This window comes from Medicago sativa, chromosome 3 (assembly GCF_051527215.1).
Source record: "Medicago sativa cultivar Bolivia chromosome 3, Bolivia_mono, whole genome shotgun sequence".
Taxonomy (NCBI): Eukaryota; Viridiplantae; Streptophyta; class Magnoliopsida; order Fabales; family Fabaceae; genus Medicago; species Medicago sativa.
The window spans coordinates 93434959-93455993 of NC_140751.1; the positions used below are offsets into that span (position 1 = coordinate 93434959).

At 33.0% G+C, this 21035-nt stretch overlaps 1 protein-coding gene across 1 annotated transcript; it reads right to left on the bottom strand.

Annotated features, from left to right (window-relative positions):
- Positions 1–8796: 8796 nt before the first annotated feature.
- On the bottom strand, positions 8797–10625 carry LOC146942090 (putative acetyltransferase At3g50280). The gene has a single exon (XM_085756056.1). It carries the CDS (start codon positions 10364–10366, stop codon positions 8948–8950), a length of 1419 nt encoding a protein of 472 aa, XP_085612182.1. The 5' UTR covers positions 10367–10625; the 3' UTR covers positions 8797–8947.
- Between the last annotated feature and the right edge of the window lie 10410 nt (positions 10626–21035).

Sequence of the window (21035 nt, forward strand, 5' to 3'; positions counted from 1 at the left end):
CCTGAAGCAAGCAAAACAGTGAGATTTCTAACTGCCTTACTCGCCTAGGCGAGTGATTTCACTGGGGAGGCGAGCAGAAGCTCGCCGTGGCGAGTTGGGGGCGAGCAGGACCCCCCATTCGGAGTTCTAGCTCGCCGTGGCGAGTAACAGCTCGCCGTGGCGAGTTAGGACAATCCAGAACACTTAAAAATGGTATTTTTGACCCAAAAACCTCAAACCAAGTGTCTCTATGTGTTTTGGAACATATTTGATTATAGGAAACTTATAAAACATGCATATGGCAAGTATTAACATGTATAGCATGCATGACATAAAAAGGGGCAACTAGACTAATACATAAACCCTAGAATTTCATGTTATTCATACTAAACATACATGGCATAATCATAATCCCAAAGGGTGGGAATTCTATCTATGGAACTCACCTAGCAATAATCTTGAAGCATTATCAAGTTCCATGCCAAAAACCCTAGCTCTGCTTCACTTGCTTCCTTTGCCCAAACCTTTCCCATCTTCATGTTTTTCTTGCCATCTTAGACATCATGATCCTTGAGTGTACAAGATTAAACCATACTTGAGTCATCTTCCAACTTACCATGAATCACACCCTAACTCTTGAATCCAAGATGAACTCAACCTCAAAGCTCGTTCCTTGCTCAACTCTCGAATTCCATGATAAATGATCAACTTGAACTCCAAAACAATCAAAAGACCTAGCTTCTTGATCACATCCAAAGCCTAATTCTTCTTAAACTTCCCTTGAGAAGGAAAAGTAGTGTAATCATCTCACTTCAACTTCAAAACACTTCCTTGAACAAGGGAGAACCATAACATAAGCAAGCTCTAGCTTCCTCTTTTCCAAATAACAAAACCCTAACCTTGAATTTCTTATAAAGAGGAGAAGAATTGGAAAGAAGCTTACCCCCAAGGTACCAATCTCTTGAAGGATGATTGAAGAACCAAACTTGACCATGATTCTTGATAAAGAAGACTTGATGAATTGGTGAGATAGGGAGAGAAGAAGGAGAGATCGATGGAGTAGAGAGAAGGAAGAGAGAAAAGTTTGCCAACACTTGAAGAGAGAGAAAGAGAATAGGAAATGAGATATTTTTGGGTTAAAACCAATTAAATATCCTTTCCATGTGAAATTACCATTTTACCCTTGGCTTAAGCGTGCTTAAAACGACTCTAATACTTTTCCCGTAAAAAGCTGACATCTCATAAAATATTTTCCATTAACTTACTTTTCCATGAATTATCTCCTCTGGCATGATTAACGGGTAATATACCGATACTGACAGGCGGGATATTACAGTTCATCATATTCATGAATTTACTTATGAACAAGATAAAGAAAATTGTTTTTAAGATGAAGATAACTGTCTTTCGACATAAATCTGTAGCATGAATCAAGTAAAAATTTAAAGTTTTAAAAACAAAAAGACTTAAAAAAAAGTAAATTGTATTATATTGAAATAAAGATGGTTCAACAAATCTTTACATACATTCTGTTTACTCTTTTCTCTCTACGCTGGGTACTCTGAGTGTATAGAGGTTTTGTAATGATTTGTGACCCTTTTTTCTATGAAAAACTACTATATATACACAAGAGAAAAATAACTAACAAACCAAAGGCTAAAAACCGAATCCTTTCGATAGCTTTATCTTGTTTTCCACGTGTCTGGACACTTAATCTTACCTCTTTAGAGAATTTGAAAAGCTTTTTAGTCGAAATGCCTTGTCTTCCAAACTCGGTCGAAATTATTGTGTTTTGATCTTGGACTTAGAAAATCCTTCTATTTTAGTCATTCTTTTACATGTCGAAATTCCAACTTGTTGAAAAACTCCAAGCGATTGGCTCAGACTTTGCCAAAATTCATTTGATGATTTTTTTTGTTTTTGCGTTTTTCATTTGGAAGCTTGCTTTTTTGACATTCAATGTTTCCTAGAAACACATGAAAATGACCAAAAAACTCATCGGTAGTTAACTACCGTCGATTTTCTAGTTATAAGTCAGTGGTAGTTAACCACCGCTTGGGGCATTCAAGTATTTTACATGTGTTTTTAAGAAGTTTTTGATGTTAGAAAAGTAATTTTCTTCCATTTGTTACAAGGTATTGGGCTCCTTGAAGCCTAGTAACACATTTTCTTGGAAGTTTTTCCCTACACCCCTACAATTATACCTTGACCTCAACATTTAACTCAAACTACCCAATTTACCATTTTTATAAAATAAAACTTAGTCAATTTTTCACTTTAAAATAAATTTAGAATTCTTTTTTTTTAAATTTTTTTTGAAGCTATTTGTATTTGTTTACTATCCAAAAAAACACATATTTTTTAAATAATAATTTTTTAATTAGTTCATGTGTTATCTCCTTGTTTTAAAAAAAAAAAAAAAATAGATTTTAAGAAAATCTAATTATAATAGCTTTTCATTTTAGAGTAAAATTATAATAGCTTTTCATTTTAGAGTAAAAATAGATTTTTCTAAAAATCCTAAACAAACATATAAAAATGACATAGGTGATTTTTTATATAAAAAAATCTTAAACAAACTTACCAAATCTGGTCATCTTAAACAAACTTACCTTGTATACATCTATACTTTTACATTCATCCTTACATATCGCGAAAAAAATTGTCCATTTCACTCTTTTTTTTTTCATTTAATTTTTACACCTTTATTTTTCACTTACTTTCAACTTTTCTAGATTGAGCGCGAGTTCACCCTATATGAGTTTTTTTTTTTGGAATGAAAAGTTTTTCTGGTTTGAACCATTTTCCAGAAAACTTCATTTTAACCTTTTTGATTTGAATAAATTTTTTGGATACCTTATTATATAGTTTTTCAGTTTGTTTAATGTTTATAGAAAAACTAAGTATAAATTTTCTGAAAATTTTCTGGAAAAACTTATATTAGGTTTTTTTTAATTGTATTTATATAATAAAAAATAACTTTTTGTTTTGTTTGATAAGTATAAACATGATATAATTATGCTATAAAAACCAAGCATGCAGTTTGATAAGTATAAACATGATCTAATTATGCTATAAAAACCAAGCATGCATAGACATGACTAATGCTTTCACAACTACACAAATGTTTTATACACGAGAAGCTCTTGTTAATTAGGCAGGCTAGGAAGGTTGGAATTAAAAATAGATGGATTGTTATCATTACTAGATCAAGTCAATTACTAAGACATGAGAGAGAGAGAATTAATTTTGGGTTGTGACAAATATGGAAAGTATAAGTAAGTTAAAAGTTCATCACAAAATGCTACTAAAAAGTATGGTGTCCATTTAAAATTAGATCAACATCATCAAAAGATGGCCTAGGATGGAAGTTACAGGTGAAATGTGGACTTTTCAACCATGTACTACTAGATAGATTTAAAGGTCATGCGTTTGTGGGACGTCTAAATGGAGATGAACGAAAACATGTTGTGGATTTGACAAAGTGTAATGTTCCACTGAGATACATATTTCTATTTTTGTAAGATCGATACCAATACAATGTCACAAATCATACACACACACACACACACACACACACACACACACACACACACACACACACATATATATATATATATATATAGGGGATGTTTACTATGAGAATGACTATTTTATATGAGAATGATGAGAATGATCATCAACCATTGGATCAAAAATAATTGGTTGAGATTAAAAAGTCACATATATATCTCACCTTAGCACATCAATTCTCATAAACTCATTTCCTTTTTTATCTTCTTCTCCCCACAATCATAGCTAAACAAAATTAAATTAATATTCCAATCTAATTAAATGAATTTGATTGCAAAAAAAGATAATTTGTGCTAGAGGTTGATGACGTGATTGAAATCATCGTACATAGTAAATATGGACATGGTGCATTTCATTGTTAGAATCACTTTTAAACAATGATTCAAAGATTAAACTGAATTTAAAAATATAAGGATTTGCATATAGTGAATTCAAAAGCATATAAGGATTTGTATGAATAGGATTGGGATATGAATCAGTTAAACATATTTTAAAAATTGGAAATATTCACGAGGGTGAGATCTAGGACATGAAGAAATGTTATAATAAATGAATCGAAGGAGATAAGAGAGAGAGTAGAATTTGATTTGTTTAAAGACGGAGAAGAAAGAAGAATTAATCTTCACCGGAAATTGAACGATAACCATCCGAAAGAGAGGTGGTTGTCGGAAGAGAGATGGTAGCAGAAATCTTGATTGTGGTGAGAAGAAGATGAAAAAGGAAATGATGAGTATATGAGAATTGATATAATAAGGTGAGGTATATATGTGACTTTTTAATCTCAACCAATTAATTTTGATCTAATGGTTAATGATCATTCTCATGATTCTCATATAAGATAGTCATTCTCATAGTAAACATCCTCTATATATATATATATATATATATATGTTTGCTAGAACACACCCACTAATTTTTATGTGGGAGTGTTTTAGCAAAGCTACACCTTAAGGCGTAATTAACCACTTTTTAGTTATTTACTTGCTAAAACACTCCCACATAAAAACTAGTGGGTGTGTTCTAGCAAATGCCTATAGGATTTGCTAGAACACACCCACTTGTTATTGTCAGAAGGTGTGTTATAGCAACATACACCTTAGGATGTATTTAACCACTTTTTAGTTATTTACTTGCTAAAACACTCCTACATAAAAACTAGTGGGTGTGTTCTAGCAAACCCCATATATATATATATATATATATATATATATATATATATATATATATATATATATATATATATATATATATATAAGCAGAAGAGTATGCATCAAAAGAAGGTGAGAGGTTCCAAAACCGAGATACAACATTTGTTGGAGTTGATAGAGGATATGAATTGTTATAGTTGGAGTAGAAGAAGAGACGACTCAAATGTTATGAGAGATATATTTTCGGCACATCTAAATATTGTTCAACATTGTTAAACTGGGTCGATCCACCCGACCCACGAGAGGAAAAATGACAAACAGATGGGTCGGACCAGGTTGGACGGTGGAAGGAAACGAGTTATATTGGTTAGTCATGGATGGTAATGGGGGGGTGTGAATATCACCGTTAGTAGCTGAACCCGAACCAAAGCTAGAACATATTAATAACTGGGCTTACTAGTGAGAGTATTACTTTTCCCACCCTATGCCTTTCCTCGCGCGCCCTATTTTTTTTTCCAAAATTACCCTCGGAGCTTTCCAGATTTTATAATCCGGAATGGTGTTTTTCCAGAATTTTTTTGATTTTAAGCTTTCTATTGCTGTGGAATTGGTTGCTAACCCTTCAATCATCTTCATGATGAACCAACATCAGGCCTTGATGCTAGAGCCGCTGCTATTGTGATGCGAACTGTGAGAAACACAGTAGACAAGGGAGAACTGTTGTGTGTACAATTCACCAACCAAGCATGGATATTTTTTAAGCTTTTGATGAGGCAAGTTAATTTGGAATTTGAAATCTTTACAATTCATGACTCATGATTCTAATGCTTTGAAGTGAGTATTGAAACTTTACTTTTCTCATTCACCACAAGAGTTATGGATATGTTAGCTTCATACTTTGAGCATTGTTATGTAGAGAAATAAGTACTCCAACACCAGGTTCCAAGGATTTATTCTTCCCAACAAAATATCCCAACCATTTTTTATGTAATTCAAAAGCTTGTTTCTGGGAAAAAAATATTGGTCATACTAGAGAAATCCTCCATATAATCACATTCCGGATTATAAAATCTGAATTGTTTTAACGCATTCCAGATTATGTAATCCGGAAACATCATTTTTAACCCTATTTGTTGACTTTCAACGGGGTGATTTACATATTTCGGATTATATAATCCGAAATGTGTAAAAACATCTGAATTATGTAATCTGAATCCATCCATTGAAAATTGAAATCAACAAATTCCTTCATATGGATTAACCAAGAAAATAGGAATGAGACTTCCACTTCGATTAATACCAATAATCAATCTTCTAGTGGAGCAAAAGCTAGGTTGGAAGCTAGTGCAAGCACCTCAAGTTATGGTCCAACGAACAAATAACAAAAACCTAAGAGTGTTGAATCTACTCAAACACCAACTAGTAATCCATCAGATTCTTTAGTACCACCAGTAAGTTCCTCTGGTACAGCAACACTAAAGAGTAGCAACGGTTTGGAAGATCTTACAAAGCCTTTGTTAGAGAATGGCAAACAGGGGTATTTGATTTGAGGAAGAAGATGGGGAAGAAATTGGAAGAGAAAAGGCGGCAGACCCTTGTCATATCGATTTTGTCCGGATTTTAAAATCCGGAAAGCATTAACAGGGGTATTTTTGGAATTTTTGTAGGGCGCGTGAGAAGACAGTAGGGTGGGAAAAGTAACACTCTACTAGTGAGGCACTTCACTTGCACAATAACACGATAGTTCCATTTGTGGAATACACAGGGTGGCTGCCATTAAAATCAATTTATATTAAAAAATAATAATATAATAAGGGTCATGTTAACCAGTGCTTCCGGGACACTGGTTAAGGAAACCAAAAGAAGAAATTGCAAATAAAAAAAAACACTTTTTAAGCTTTTTATGCATTGATTACACAACTTTCAATACAAAAATTACTATATTTGCTCCCTTAACCAGTGTTCCGGGGGCATTGGTTAACATTTCCCATATAATAATTAGGGATGGCAATGGGTACCCAATGGGTAGGGTACTATAGTAACCTTCCCCATACCGGCGTTTGTAAAAAATGCCCATACCTGTGCCCGTACCCTCGCGGGTAACAATTTTAGTGCCCTTCCCCATACCCTATGGGCACCTAAGTGCCCATACCCATACCCATTACCCGCACTTTAATTATAAAAAGACAGTAAAAAAACATCACAATTGAAATAAAACTCTGATCCAAATTTTATTAAACCAACTTGTAAAATAGTAGAAATCGTAGTATTTAGCCAAATAAAAAAACATGCAAAATATTCTTCGAAAATTAAAATAAAAACATTCAAATACATATAAAATAGTGCATGCTAAAATAAACATCAAATCGATTTAAATCATAAATTTGTAGCTCGGGAGCTTATGAAGGTAAGGATGAAACGATTACGGTATTATTTTTAGGTTTAGGTTTATGCTTAAATAGCTAAATAAATTAAATAATTGTACACCAAAAATAAATAAAATATTTATTATATTATATAAATATGCATATGCGGGTTGCGGGCCTGGGTAGTATAGTGCCCTTACCCGCACCCATACCCATCTAAATTTGTGGGTAATTACCCAGACCCAAGCCCATACCCATAAAAGCGGGGTTTTACCCTACCCATTGCGGTTTTTTTTGCGGGTGCCCATCGAGCCTGGGTCCAATTGTCATCCCTAATAATAATAGTACCATTTACTGCAATACAGGGGTGGTTGGAAGTAAAAGTAGAATAACACCTATTCGTGGATTTTCGTTTAGTGATGGGTTCGCAATAAAAATCATTTTCCTAACTAAACACACACTCACTATTTTGCGTGTCAAAGAAAATTGAGAGGATGAGAATCAAATTCTCTATAAAACAAAACAGAAAATTCTTAGATGCTAAGTAATTCATAAACAAAGTTGCATCAATCACCCAACAGTGCTACTATTTCAGGAAAAAGATTGGTGACGAGGATCGTTCCGGTGGTTAGAGTTAGATTAAGACATGAAAGTTGGTTACACTTATCATGAAGTAAATAAATGGGCAGAGATGTTCTAACTTTGATGAGTTGTGAATATGGTTTTAAAGTTTTTTGAGTAATGTCCACTTTATATTACACATGTAATTTTTACTTATTCAGTAGGAGTCACTACTCCATATATAATTAAGGTGTAATTTTCCTTTTTCTGGACTTTCACCCTCTCTTTACCGAAAAGAAAATAAAATTGCGGCGGAGCCTACAACTTGATCATGCTAATCATAATAGCTAATATAATACTTTCTGTATGTCCTTTCAAAGAAGCTAAGTATGTGTTGCGGTCAAACTTGGTAACTCAAGTCATATATAATTTGTGCCCGTGTGGCTTTTGTACATATCTCTTGGCCTAAATTTTTTGACATTTTTTGATTTAACTTCTTCCAATTAAACTATTGTGAACAATTTGATTCAGATATATAGAACCAACTAATTTTGAGCATACCGATTATCAAATTAATTCTAAAAGATTATCTTCCTAGACTGGAAAGTAAATGTTGTTCAATACGCCAGAACTAAAATGAAACATTAAACCAACCCCAGCAGATGAGAAATAAAATTATATTAAATGAAATGTCAAACGAAACCCCACTAGGTGAGAAATAAAATTATATAAAATGAAGCATTAAACCAACCCCATCAGATGAGAAATAAAATTATATAATACTTTGGATCAAGGATATGCTAAAACATAAAGAGATATAGCAAAAGGTTGTATATGACTCTCTAGAGTCCAACTTATCTGAATTTTTTATTTTACTATAAAAAAAATTCAATGAAATGGCATGTAAAAGAAGACCCTTGGTTTGTTGTCTTTAAAGAGTTGTGGATAAATTATCCAACAACCAATAAAAATTAGCTATATGAGAAAATCTGTAAACAAACAGAGTAAAAAACTAGTTGGTTTTTGCCATTTGTAAATTTAATTATGTGGTTAATTTTGATTAAATGTTAGATAAATTAATCACAATTCTCTCGACGCACCATACCTCACTTTAGCAACTTAGCAAAGCTCTCAGCTAACTTGTAAATATATTTCTTTCTGTAACCCTGTTTAGGAATCAACATTAATATTTATTGATATTTCATATTAAAAAAAAGGAACTATCAAAATACATTGATATGTTTAAAAAGACATGGTAGAACTACATATAATACACCAAAAATATGGAACCCCTTCCCAATCCTTTTAAAATACACGTTTCTATAACCCTTTTGAAGTAGATGGGGTACAGATATAATTAGAGAGATTGGTCACAGAAACAGCATTCATGAAATTCTGGTCCATTTCTAGTGCTCTCATTACATTTGGAGAAAGAGAAATTTCCAAATCCATGCTCCCTCCTCCTTCATGTCCCTCATATGCTGTCACATTCCCATCACATTTGTTTGCATAACCACTCAAAACTGCCACTGGTTTCCCCATTCCAAATTCATTTCCATACATGTTAAACCTTGGTGAACTTATCATTGCCACACTACCAGCATCAAAGTGGTGTTTAAGGCTTAATATCATAGGAGACTCTAACCACTTTTTTGCCATCTTTCGTACCTCTGGGTCATCATGGTTTGCTACAGCACCATGCACCTTCCATGCTGCCCATCCCAAATCATTCTCTAGCAATTCACCTACGGTTGTTTTTGCACTCACTGTGTCAACTGAGGTCCCAAAGTACTCTTGTGGAAGAGGTGGTTTCATTCTCGGTCGATTATTTACCGCTAACATACAAGTTGTTACTTGATCATTGGTTAAGCCGCGAGCATGAGTTATACCTCTCCAAACATGTGCTGATAATGACTGAAATGAAGAGATTTTGTTTGTATTAGACTCCATATTGGCCTTAGCTTTCAGCTTTGCAATAGACTCTGCTGTAAAATGAAAGAATCTCTCTCTCAGCTTGGGTGGTTCATACCTAGTTATAATCTCGTCATGATGTTTGAATGGAAGATTGATCAGTGGACCATAACCTTCTGGAAACCAACGATTGTGAAAGGGTTGGCGTGAAATGCGAACATCATGACCTTGGCCTTGACCTTGACCTTGAGCTTGAAATATTTCAGACCATGTATTAAAGAAATTCCAATAAGAAGTTCCATCACCAATATAGTGATTCATAGAACAACCTATGAAAACACCATCCACTAGCTCAGTGACTTGAATTGATAACAACGGCATGGTGTGACCGTCGTGATTGATTGCTTTATTGAGATCAAACAATGACTTAACAACTGATGGAACATCATTTGGTGTCATGATATCAGATACTGTTGCATCCAAAGTTGCATGGATGAATCTAGCTCCGGAGTTATTGTTACTACAATCAACGAAAATATTATAAGTGGGATCCGGGTCTTGAGATTTTTGTGTAACAAGACGACCAGATAAAGGATAGAAATGGAATAGAGCAAGTGAGAGGGAGTGTTTAAGCTTCTCCAAAAGATCATCAATGAAATTTTGTTGGTTATTTGGGTTTTTGAATAAGAGGCCTTTCTGGATATAGTTCATAGAGGACATGGCAATATCCCAAGTTGTCAAATAACATATTTGGTTTGACTCTGGAATGGGGTGTAGAGGTTTGATAAAACATTCTGAAACACGTTGAATGATAGGGGAAGTCATCATTCAAATGCTCCAGAATTTTGTTGCAGATAGAGCTTAGGGGTTTGTTTTGTTTCTCTTTATTCTCAATAATAGTGATCGATTTATAAGTCAAGGAAGGTATAACTATTGACTGGTCATCGCCGCCAGAGAAATTAATGGAATAAATAATTTGTGGTTGGTGATGGTAACATGGAACAAAATTAATTTGTGGTTAAAGTGATATAGTGTGATGTAAGATATGATGTGTTTAGACTTGATTTTATATTGCTAATACATGTTCTGAAATATTTATAGTGCTGATACATACATGGTCTTGCAAGTTGCAATACTTTTTTCTCTCTCAAATTCTAATTTAAAATTAATTAATTAAACTAAGTTACATGTCTTTTCTTGGTACCACTTTTGCATATGTTATGGATTTTTTTTTAGAATTATCAAGTAATATTGCTATTTAATTGAATAATCATTTTCATTGAATAACTTTATTGAATAATAATCTAGTTAGAGACTTTTTCTGTTGTAAAAACCAGATTGTCTATCTTAAATTATTATGAGGGATCAAGTTGTCTCTTTTTCATTATTGATATGAATTTATTGTCCACGTTCTAATCATAGTCGCACGGTTCTACATTCGTTTCGATACGCGGTACGAATTCAAGTACGCGGTTTTAGATCTTCAAAAAAACTAGATACATGGGAGGTATATAGAGTCGGACGCTGTTTGGGTTCGTTGTACGCTCAAATATAATAATCAGTACATTACTAATACAAAATATTTAATTAACAAAAAATAAAATAGAAAATGAATACTATTTTTTTTTTAAAGAGCAAAGAAAAATTCATTCATTATATTAAAAGCCCAAATGTAACCAAAAAAAAAAAGCCCAACGTGTGCAATCACAACACAAGCTAAGTGCAAACAGAACTGATATAACAACCAATAGAAACACACATCAAATGATCTATTCCATCCAAAAAAATCTGCTAAATTCTCTCAACATAGAAACTGCATGTGCATCGAAAAAAGAATTTTGCTCTTCATTCAGCACATTTCGCTCGTGCCCTGCAGCCATGCCCAAAATGCCCCCGCGCTAGTTAACTTGCGCAAGTTTAAATTAATGCGCATGTTAAGTTACGTGGCGCAAGTTAAGTGGCGTAAGGCTACTTTTTTTTAAATTATTAACTATTTTCAAATTATGTTATTAACTTTATTCTAAATTATCTTGTTTATATTAATCTAAATTATTTTCTTAACTTTATTCTAAATTATTTTCTTAACTTTATACTAAATTATTGATTTGATATTATTCTTTAAATAAATACAAATATAAATAAAGGTAAATACAACATTAGAAACTAAAAGCAAATATAAAATAAATGAACAAAATTGAGGCATATAATAATATCTCATTTTATTAATAATTCATACATTACAATAATTCATACAATAATTTTGAACTTATTCACTAAATCTACTTATTTTCTCCTTGGGGTAAAAAATAATCAATCTTCGTGGGGTAAAATAGTGAGCAGCCTTCTAGGGGAAAATACATCATCAACCCTTGGGCTAAATTTAAATCTGGTTTTTTTTACCACAAGAAGTTCTTTTTACCCATGGTAAAAAGTTTTTGCGGTTAAAAAAGCAGGTTTAAAATTATCCCAAGGGTCGATCACTTCCCCAAGTCGGCTACTCACTACTTTTCCCCGACGAAAATTGATCACTTTTTACCCCAAAGAGAATATTGAAAAGAAAAAAAAGAAAGAAGAGATATAGAGGGAGAGAGTGAGGAGGGGGAGAAAGTAATATGGTGTGAGGAATTAGGGAAGTATGGAGGGGTATTTATAGGTAGAAATGGGAGCCTAGGTTGTAACTACCATAAATGTGGTAAAAAAAAACGTGTAAAGGTTGTAAAAAACGTGTAGATTGAAGGTTGAAAATGTGACCACCGTTCACAAAAACGTGTGTTTTTTAGGACAGACCACCGGCCAACGTGCGTGAGTTAACTCGCGCATAGGCCTGTGGTGCGTGACTTAAGGCATGCATTGATTACAACGTGCGGTAGTTAAGTCACGCTGCGTGACTTAACTAACGCAAGGGTATATTTGGAAGGCTTGCTGGGCGCGAGCAAAATGTGCAGGGTGAAGAGCAAAATTCTCGAAAAAATCTGCCAAATCCTCTCAACAAAGATATGATAAAATCACCAAGTAAAATTAGGGTTAATAGTGTTATACCCTAATTTTGGACCTAAAAATACTAATCAATTCTTCTTTTCTTGCATTACAAGCTATTTGAACTATCTCTGACCAATTGCATCCTTCTCTGCACTTCATTTCAATTTCATCTGCAAAATTCACATGTAAGGGTATTTTAGTCATTTCCTATGTCAAGTGTCTCTCAGTCTTTCAAAATTTTGTTTGAAGTCCTTTCAAGTAGTGTGAATAAGTATCTGTATCATTCTATGTCAAAATCCATTTTTAAAATTGCACTTGAAGTCATTTTTGAGTCAGTTTTGCCCCTAGGGGCATTTTGGTCATTTCAAGTGTCAAGTCACTGTTTAAATCATAAAAATTGTCTCCGAGTCTTTTAATTTTACTTGTATAAGTCTTTGTTTCATTTTCCTGTTAAAAATCCATTTTAAATCTGCATCAGAGTCATTTTCAGTCGTTTTAGCCCTAGGGGCATTTTGGTCATTTCACACGAAATTTCGGCAGAGAGGTACTTTAAAGTACCTCATTTAGGCCATTGGTTCGTTTTAGTCCGTTTTGTCAATTTTAGACGTTCCACTTTACGTTATTTTCCAATTTACCAATTTTATTCCAATTTTATTATTATTATTTTTTTTTTTCATTTTAGTCCTAAAACTTTTAGAAATTGCATATTAGTCCATTTTTTGTCCAAGTCATTAGGTCTGTACAGGTGTCAGTTCCTTATTGGTCCATTTGTCCGAGAGTTTGTTACAAGGTCCAGTGCCACGTGGCAATATTCTATTGGTCCAGAAGCTACACTTGGCAGCCTATAAAAGGCTCCAATCATTGCAGTGCCATTCAGATTTCAACAACTCATCACAAACACTTCACAATTTCTCTCTCTGCTCAGAACAGATCAAAACCGTAACAAACTCACAAAAACTCAAGAACATGATGAACAAGTTCATCATCTTCAAACCCTAACCACTTCTCCAGAGTCACAATACACGCAAATTCTCTCAAATTCACACTAATTTCCATCAATTCAGTCACAAACAAAACGAATTCAGCAAGCGTTTCATCAAATCAGTCCCAATTCAACAAATATTGAAGGTTCTCGGTGACTCTTTTCCAAGAATCATCATCACTGAACCATTCTCTCGCAATTCAAGCATAACTGCGATCACGAGAGAAAGATCGAGGAAGAGAAGAAGAGGATCGAAGAAACCGGCACGAAATCGCATCAAAATCCGAAACCCTAGGGTTTCAAAGCAAGGATCGAATTGGAGATCAACAACGAAGGGAAAATCAGCACCAGAACGCAAGTTCGAACCAAATTCACGAAAGGTGCGAAGAAAAGGAAGATAAGACATTCGTGAATCAAGAAGAGGGAGAAAGAAGTTTCCAATCCAAACGAACAAAAGGTAATGGCTCTTACTCCCTACCGTTCATCTTTAGTTTGAAATGTTCGGAGATTTGAAGTTTAGATCTAGCACGTTTAAGCATGTTTCTTGAAAATCCAAGGCCAGAATGGGGACGAGGAAGATGAGATGAGTGTTTTGATGTAAACAAACTTGAAAAAGCGTAAAAAAATGCTCCGGTACGGTGGCGCCGCCGGCGAACCACCGCACCGGAGCAAACTCCGGTCATCTTCTCCGTTCAACCATCTGCAGAGCCTCTCTCTCTAAAATAACCTAGAGAGAGAAACCTAGAGAGAGAAATGTATGTGTATTATGTGTGCTTCTCTCTGGAAACTGCTTTTATACCATGCCTGTGCATCACACGCGCGCGCGTCCATGCCTGTTATCATGTTCCCCTGCGTTTTGGTGCGTTGGATCTAGGGTTCTGGCTTCCTGGATCAATCCAACGCTCCTGATGCGTTAGGATGATCCAGGATCCATCTCCCGTTGGGCCTGGATATCCTTTCCTTGCAGTTTTTCTGGTTTTGCTTGTTTTTTACTATGTGCACCACTGGATAGTGCTTTCTACACCTTCTGCATGACAAATTTTTGTTTAAAAAATTCCAAATGAATTTCCATGAGTTCTTGATAACTTTCTTGATGTTTTTATAACATTTTTGCATAATAAATCTTGACAAAAATATGTATAGCATTTTTTCCTTATTTTTGTTAGAATTAGCAACTTTCTTGCACTTTTTAGTCCTAAAAACCTTTAAAAATTCCTAAAAGATTCACATAGGCTTCTTGATATTTTTGTAGCATTCTGTGATAATTTTCACATGTTGAGATTGGTTAAAAAAATTAGGTGTCAATTTTCTTGCTTTTTTGTCATATTTTGTGCTAAAAATAAGTGGAACTTTGCTTGATTTCAATCCAAATTGCTTGATGAATGTTAGTGACCTATACTACTTGATTTCATAAGGTCTAGCTACTGTTTGTGTTTAATTTTGTTGCATAATGGTGAATTTTGGTAGGTTACTTAGCTTACAAGTCATTAGGTAGTTAAATAATGTAAACATGCTCCAAATTTGTTTTAAAAATGTCAAGTAAAATCATGTAGCCTTAATTCCCATTCCAAAACTTGTTTCTAAACCTTTAAAATGTAATTGAAATATGAGAATTATAGGTCACTTGGTTCTTGCATTTTATGAACAAATTTTAGCCATGTTTGCACTTATTTTCTACCTTTTACATTCTAATATTTCTCTTACTTCACTTCTTTGATATTTGCCTTATGCTACTAACCATTTTCCTTTCATATTTCATATTCACCATAAGCATCATCATTGCATCCCATTTTCGTCTCTATTTTCTTTCTTGCAACTTAATTTGTACCAAAAGTTAGAATGTAAACACTTAGGAAATTTTGTAATATTCTTTCATGCTTTTAATTTCTTGGCAAAGAGGCCATAGAATGTATCTAGGGTATGATGTAAAGGACAATGGACTCTAAAAATGTACACCGACACAAGCACCGACACATGCACACACATCACTAAGTAGCTAGAATATGCATGTTTAGATGTATGTTTAGGATTGTATGTTTAGATGAATGCCTAGGACGTATGCTTAGAAAAAACCAATTTTCCAAACAAATGTGAACGACTTCACTCAAATCTTTTCCAAATAAACCTTGGGATCCAATATCCCATTGTATTTTCTTTTCCATTTTCTTAATCAAGTTTCAATGAAAATAATCAAACTTTGACCTCTTTTACAATTCACTAATTCAACCTCACCATTTCCTAATCTCATGCCCTTGAGGCCTCTTTCTATTCTTCAAACTCCATTTTCAAACTTAAAATCAACCAACAAAAACAAAAAACACTTTTTGAGAGAGAACTACGGTGGATTTGATCCCTTAATCGGGTACGTAGGCAAGGAACAAAATTCCTTCAATTCAACTAAAATAAAAATCCAAAAACATTCTTCTCCCTCCAATTCTTCACTTAGAACATCCTTAGGTTTAATAAGCATTTCAAAATAGCATTTAAAAATAAAGCGCGCGCGTAGAAATTAAAGACGGTTCCTATAGGTTACTATAGTCGTTATGGGTGCCTAACACCTTCCCGTAGCGAAAACAACTCCCGGACCTCGATTCTCAAGGGTTTTGCTTACTTTTTCCCTTCCCAAGAAAAAATAAGATATCACCGGTTTAAAAGGTTCAAACGTAATCAATGTTTGACACCCGAAAACCAAGATAAAACAAATAGTGTTTTACCCCTATAATATATGGTACTTTTGGTTTTAGCCCCTATAATTTTTTTTTTTAGATTCCATCCTTGTAAGATAAATATTTTTCCAGATTGCCCCCCGAGTCCTTTGAGTCAGAAGAATCTCTGATGTGGCACTGTCCTTACTTTTCCTTTTTATTTTTAATTCTTTTTGGATGTCACGCGTAAAAAACTTATTACACATCATTTATAATTAAAAAATATAGAAAATCTGAAAATTAGTTTTTGAAAATAAAAAAAATAAAAAAAATTAGAAAAAAATCAGATTATATTTTTTTTTTGGTGGTGTCCGGGATTCGAACCTCAGACCTTGCATATATTATGCATTGTCCTTACCAACTGAGCTAAGCTCACGGGGACTTAGATTATATTTTCTAATATAATACAAAACTCTGGAACTTAATTTTCAAAATAAAATAAAAACAAAAATTGGAGAATATATTTTCGAAATTAGAAAAATAAATTCGAAATTAAAATAAGTTCAAATTTTTTTTAAAATAAAAAGTTTTGTTTCATTTTTCTAATAAAATAAAAAATTCTGGAAAATAAGATAAGTTTCTATTTTTATAAAAAAAACGAAAAATAAATATTTTTTCCGAAATAAAACTTTTTAATTTTTCTAAAAAAATAAAATTCTGGAAAATAAGGTAATTTTTTTAAATAAAAAGTTTTATTTTTAATTTTGTAAAAAAATTAAATATATTTTTTTGAAATAAAACTTTTTTTCTAAAAAAAATAAAAATTCTAGAAAAAAAGTTTTATTACGAAAAAGTTTTTTTGAACAAATTATGGAAAATTTTTATTTTGGAAAAAAGTTTTTTAGACTTTTTATTCCAGTATTTTTTTATTGAGAAGAAATCTTAAGTTTTTTTAATTTCAAATATGTTTCTTTAATTTACGAAATATATACTAATTTTATTCATTTTGAAAATAGTGTTCCAGATTTTTTTTATTTTTTAAGGAAAAAATATGAATTTCTTATTTTGAAAATTATTTTTTTCAATTTTTTCAAATTTCAAAAATTAATTTTCATGATTTTTAAATTATTATGTTTTTTTAATTTTTTTTAATTAGGTATGATGTGTTAAATGAATTATACACGTGGCCAATGAAAATAAATATCCATATCAGCGCCACGTAATTGATTCTGCTGAGTCATAGGCTCAAGGGGCAATCATGAAGAATCTTTATTTTACATGAACGAAATCTAAAAAAAAATTATAGGGGAAAAAACCAAAAGTGTCCTATATTACAAGAGAAAAGCATTATTAACCCTTAAAACTATTAAAACCATCAATTTTTAATTCTTTTTCCTCTCTTGATTGCATCCTTTCTTGTTACATTCATGTTATCATCCACTCCTCCATTAATTTGATTGTCCAATTCCAAGATTGTATCTTGCTGCCTCATAGAAGATTCTCCCAAATAAGTGTCATCATGATCCATATCCCAATTTTTGGACTGGCCATTCTTGTAGCTCACAGAGAATCTTGACTCTAAGCGAATATTTGAATGAATATACACCAACTTGTCCGCTCTTGCACAGTTGAGTCGATTCCTCTTTACACTATGAATATAGAAGCTTTTGCACAATTCGCTTATGATCTCAATAAAGCTACGCAAAATCAATTGGCAAGAGGTCAATGATTGCGCGAGTTGCTTAAACAATCCCAATCAGCTCCTCTCACTGTGGAAGAACAAATAATAACTATTTATACTGGAACGAATGGTTATCTTGATTCATTAGAAATTGATCAGGTACGGAAATTTCTCGTTGAGTTAAGGGCTTATTTAAAAACGAATAAACCTAAATTTAACGAAATCATATCTTCTACCAAGACATTCACTGGGGAAGCATAAGCCCTTTTGAAGGAAGCTATTCAGGAACAGATGGAACTCTTTTTACTTCAGGAATAAGTACTCCAAGATCTTTCAGCAGATGAACTACTTATCGGCTGAGAGAGCACCTTCTTTGCAAACCTCAGCTAGCTCGGGAGTTTCTGATCCATACGCGACCACCAATCAATAGCATCCATGGTTACTGCATCCAACTGAGCTGCAGCCATTGCGTATATTCCTTTCTTTGTGTGAAATCTAGCAAACTGATCACGTAACAACCTTTGCTCCTCAGAATTTTCTGATATTTTTTCAAAGGCTTCCATCACTGCGGTGACCACTTCTTTATCTTTATTTGGAGCTTTTCTGGCTATACCTCCTGGAGCAGGTGTTGCAAGGTAATTTGTATCGTAAAATCTAGGGGTTATAGAAAATCCAAGACAATGAATAGTATAGTTCATTTTTGTCCATCTGGCAGTAATGATCGATTCCATCTCAGAGGAACAACTTGCATACTTGTTGTTTTTCATAATTTCATTTATTTCTCCAAGCATGACATCCATTCTTTCATAAAACTCTCCCATTTTAGGGCATTCTCCACCATCAAATTTAGTAAAAGAAAAATTGGTTTTGTTATTCTAACCACATTCTTCACTTCCTCCCAAAAACTCTCACTAGCAATTGTCTCAACAACTAGAACCCTCATCCTTCTAGTGTTTTCATCTCCTTTCCTAACCAATTCTTTCCAACTTTTATGTACCACAATGGTTGCTAGAGCTTCCCGACACTCAAGTAGACACCTAAGTAGAATATTGTGAGACGCAAATCTAGTTTTAGCAACTTTCAGCAATTCCAATTTTGAGTTTGCTCAAGCTGTTAAAGAATTAAACAAGCTCATAGCCATTTTGAATTCCTTTTATAAACAAAAGTTAACATTAACAATCCTAACTAAAATTTTATAGAATTGTATCTTTACATAGGTTAGCATAAATATCATTGATGTATTACCTACTTTGTACAATGATTCAGCAACATTTCCTTCCCCATTGATCGCAAATTTGCTCTTCGTTCTTAGAGTCAGAAATATAAAACCTTTGCTATTATTAAATAACAAAACACCTATTTGTTTCTTTCAAAAAAAAAAACCCTGTTTGTTTCTCATTAATTGCTTAATTGCACTTTTGATCCTCACAGTTTAACCAGTTTACGAAAATGATTTTGCCTCTTTCAAATCGAACAAAACCGTCCTTAAACTATCATGTTTTTTTTGCAGTTTTAGTCCTTACCCCAAATTTAACCTCCAAAAATGCTGATGTGTCCAGTTTTTTTGATGATGTGGCCAAAATAACTCTTATGTGGCAATTCCAACATTAAAAATGACATTCACCCGTCATCAAATAATTTTTTTAATTGAAAAATAATTAAAACATTTATGAAATAAATGAAAATATGGAAAATTAAAAGTTCAAATGAAATAAATTTTGGGTTTCGAACAATAAAGCTAAAAACTAAGATTATTCATCTTCTTCATTGTTCTTCATCTTCAACCTAGGATAAAACTCATACCCAAAAAAACCATCACATACACACATCTCTCTTTTCTCTTATCTCACATCTCTCCTTAAAGCATCATCCTCTTCACATAAGCAATCTCAAATCAAAATCATATATCACAAATTTACAAATTCCTCTTCACAAAATCCTATTCCTAATCGAATCAAAATCACATATAAAAAAATCGAAATCTGAAATCAAAGAGGATAGCATCAAAGAGATTCATGGTTATCAGAAATCAAATCCGAATCTGAAACCACCATTTTTTTATTTGTGAGAAAATGGGTAGCATCAACCCAAATGAAATTATATCTAGTTCCCAAATCCTAATTCAATAAGAACCCTAATTCCCAAACCCTTTTTAGTTCTTTCAATCTTTAATTCCTTCTAGGTTGCTGACATGGCTGCGGCCGAGGTTGATGGTTGGTTGAAATAATCGAAAACTGAATCGGGCGAGATGACCCATTTGAAAATGTGTAATTTTGACCTAACTTACTTTGACCATATTTTTCTACTAATATACAAAGATAAATAACATCATATAAGATGTCGTTAGATTTGTCTCGATGAGTATTTTCAAAATATCAAATTTTCATAATTTTTTCTAATATATTATTCAAGATATTTAAGCTCAAAATGATGCATTGGCATGCGTAATAAGGTCAACTGTGTCAAATATTAAGGGACGGAGTATTGAATTATTATCAAGGATGAAGGATTATTTCATTTTTTCTTTTTATTATAATTTTTAAATGTTAAAATTGTTTTTCCAAGTTTTGAAAATTTGATTTGATGACATGTTAATGTCATTTTTTATGTTGAAATTGCCACATAAGAGTTATTTTGGCCACATCATCAAAAAACTGGAAACACAAGCGTTTTTGGAGGGTAAAATGGGGGTTAGGATAAAAACTGCAAAAAACATGATAGTTTAGGGACAATTTTGTTCGATTTAAAAGAGTCGGGACCATTTTCGTGAACCTGTCAAAATGTGAAGACCAAAAGTGCAATTAAACCTTAAAAATAACATTAACCTTTCTCATAGGACATAATCTACAATAGTACATTAAATCAATGGTTATTTATTCATGTATCCAAATGAAGCAAGGTTCCCATTATTTGATGAGAAAACCATGGTTCCTATTTACACTTTATCGGCCAAATTTACTTCAAATTTTTGTAAACAAAATTCTTTTTAGGTATATATTCTATGAAGTTCCTATTTACACTATATTGACCTCAATCAAGATTCAAGAGTACATTCGGATAACATATTCTAGAGCACAGTAAGATTGCTTAACTTGATTCTTTTAAGCTTGGGCACGGGAATGAAAGAACATCTACAGTATCTAGGACGAATAAACATTTAATGCATCTACTCTACTATATATATATAAAAAGAATCTACTACCAAAATTA

Coding starts and splice junctions, on each gene's coding strand:
- LOC146942090 (XM_085756056.1), bottom strand. CDS start 10,366: ATGATGACTTCCCCTATCATTCAACGTGTTTCAGAATGTTTTATCAAA.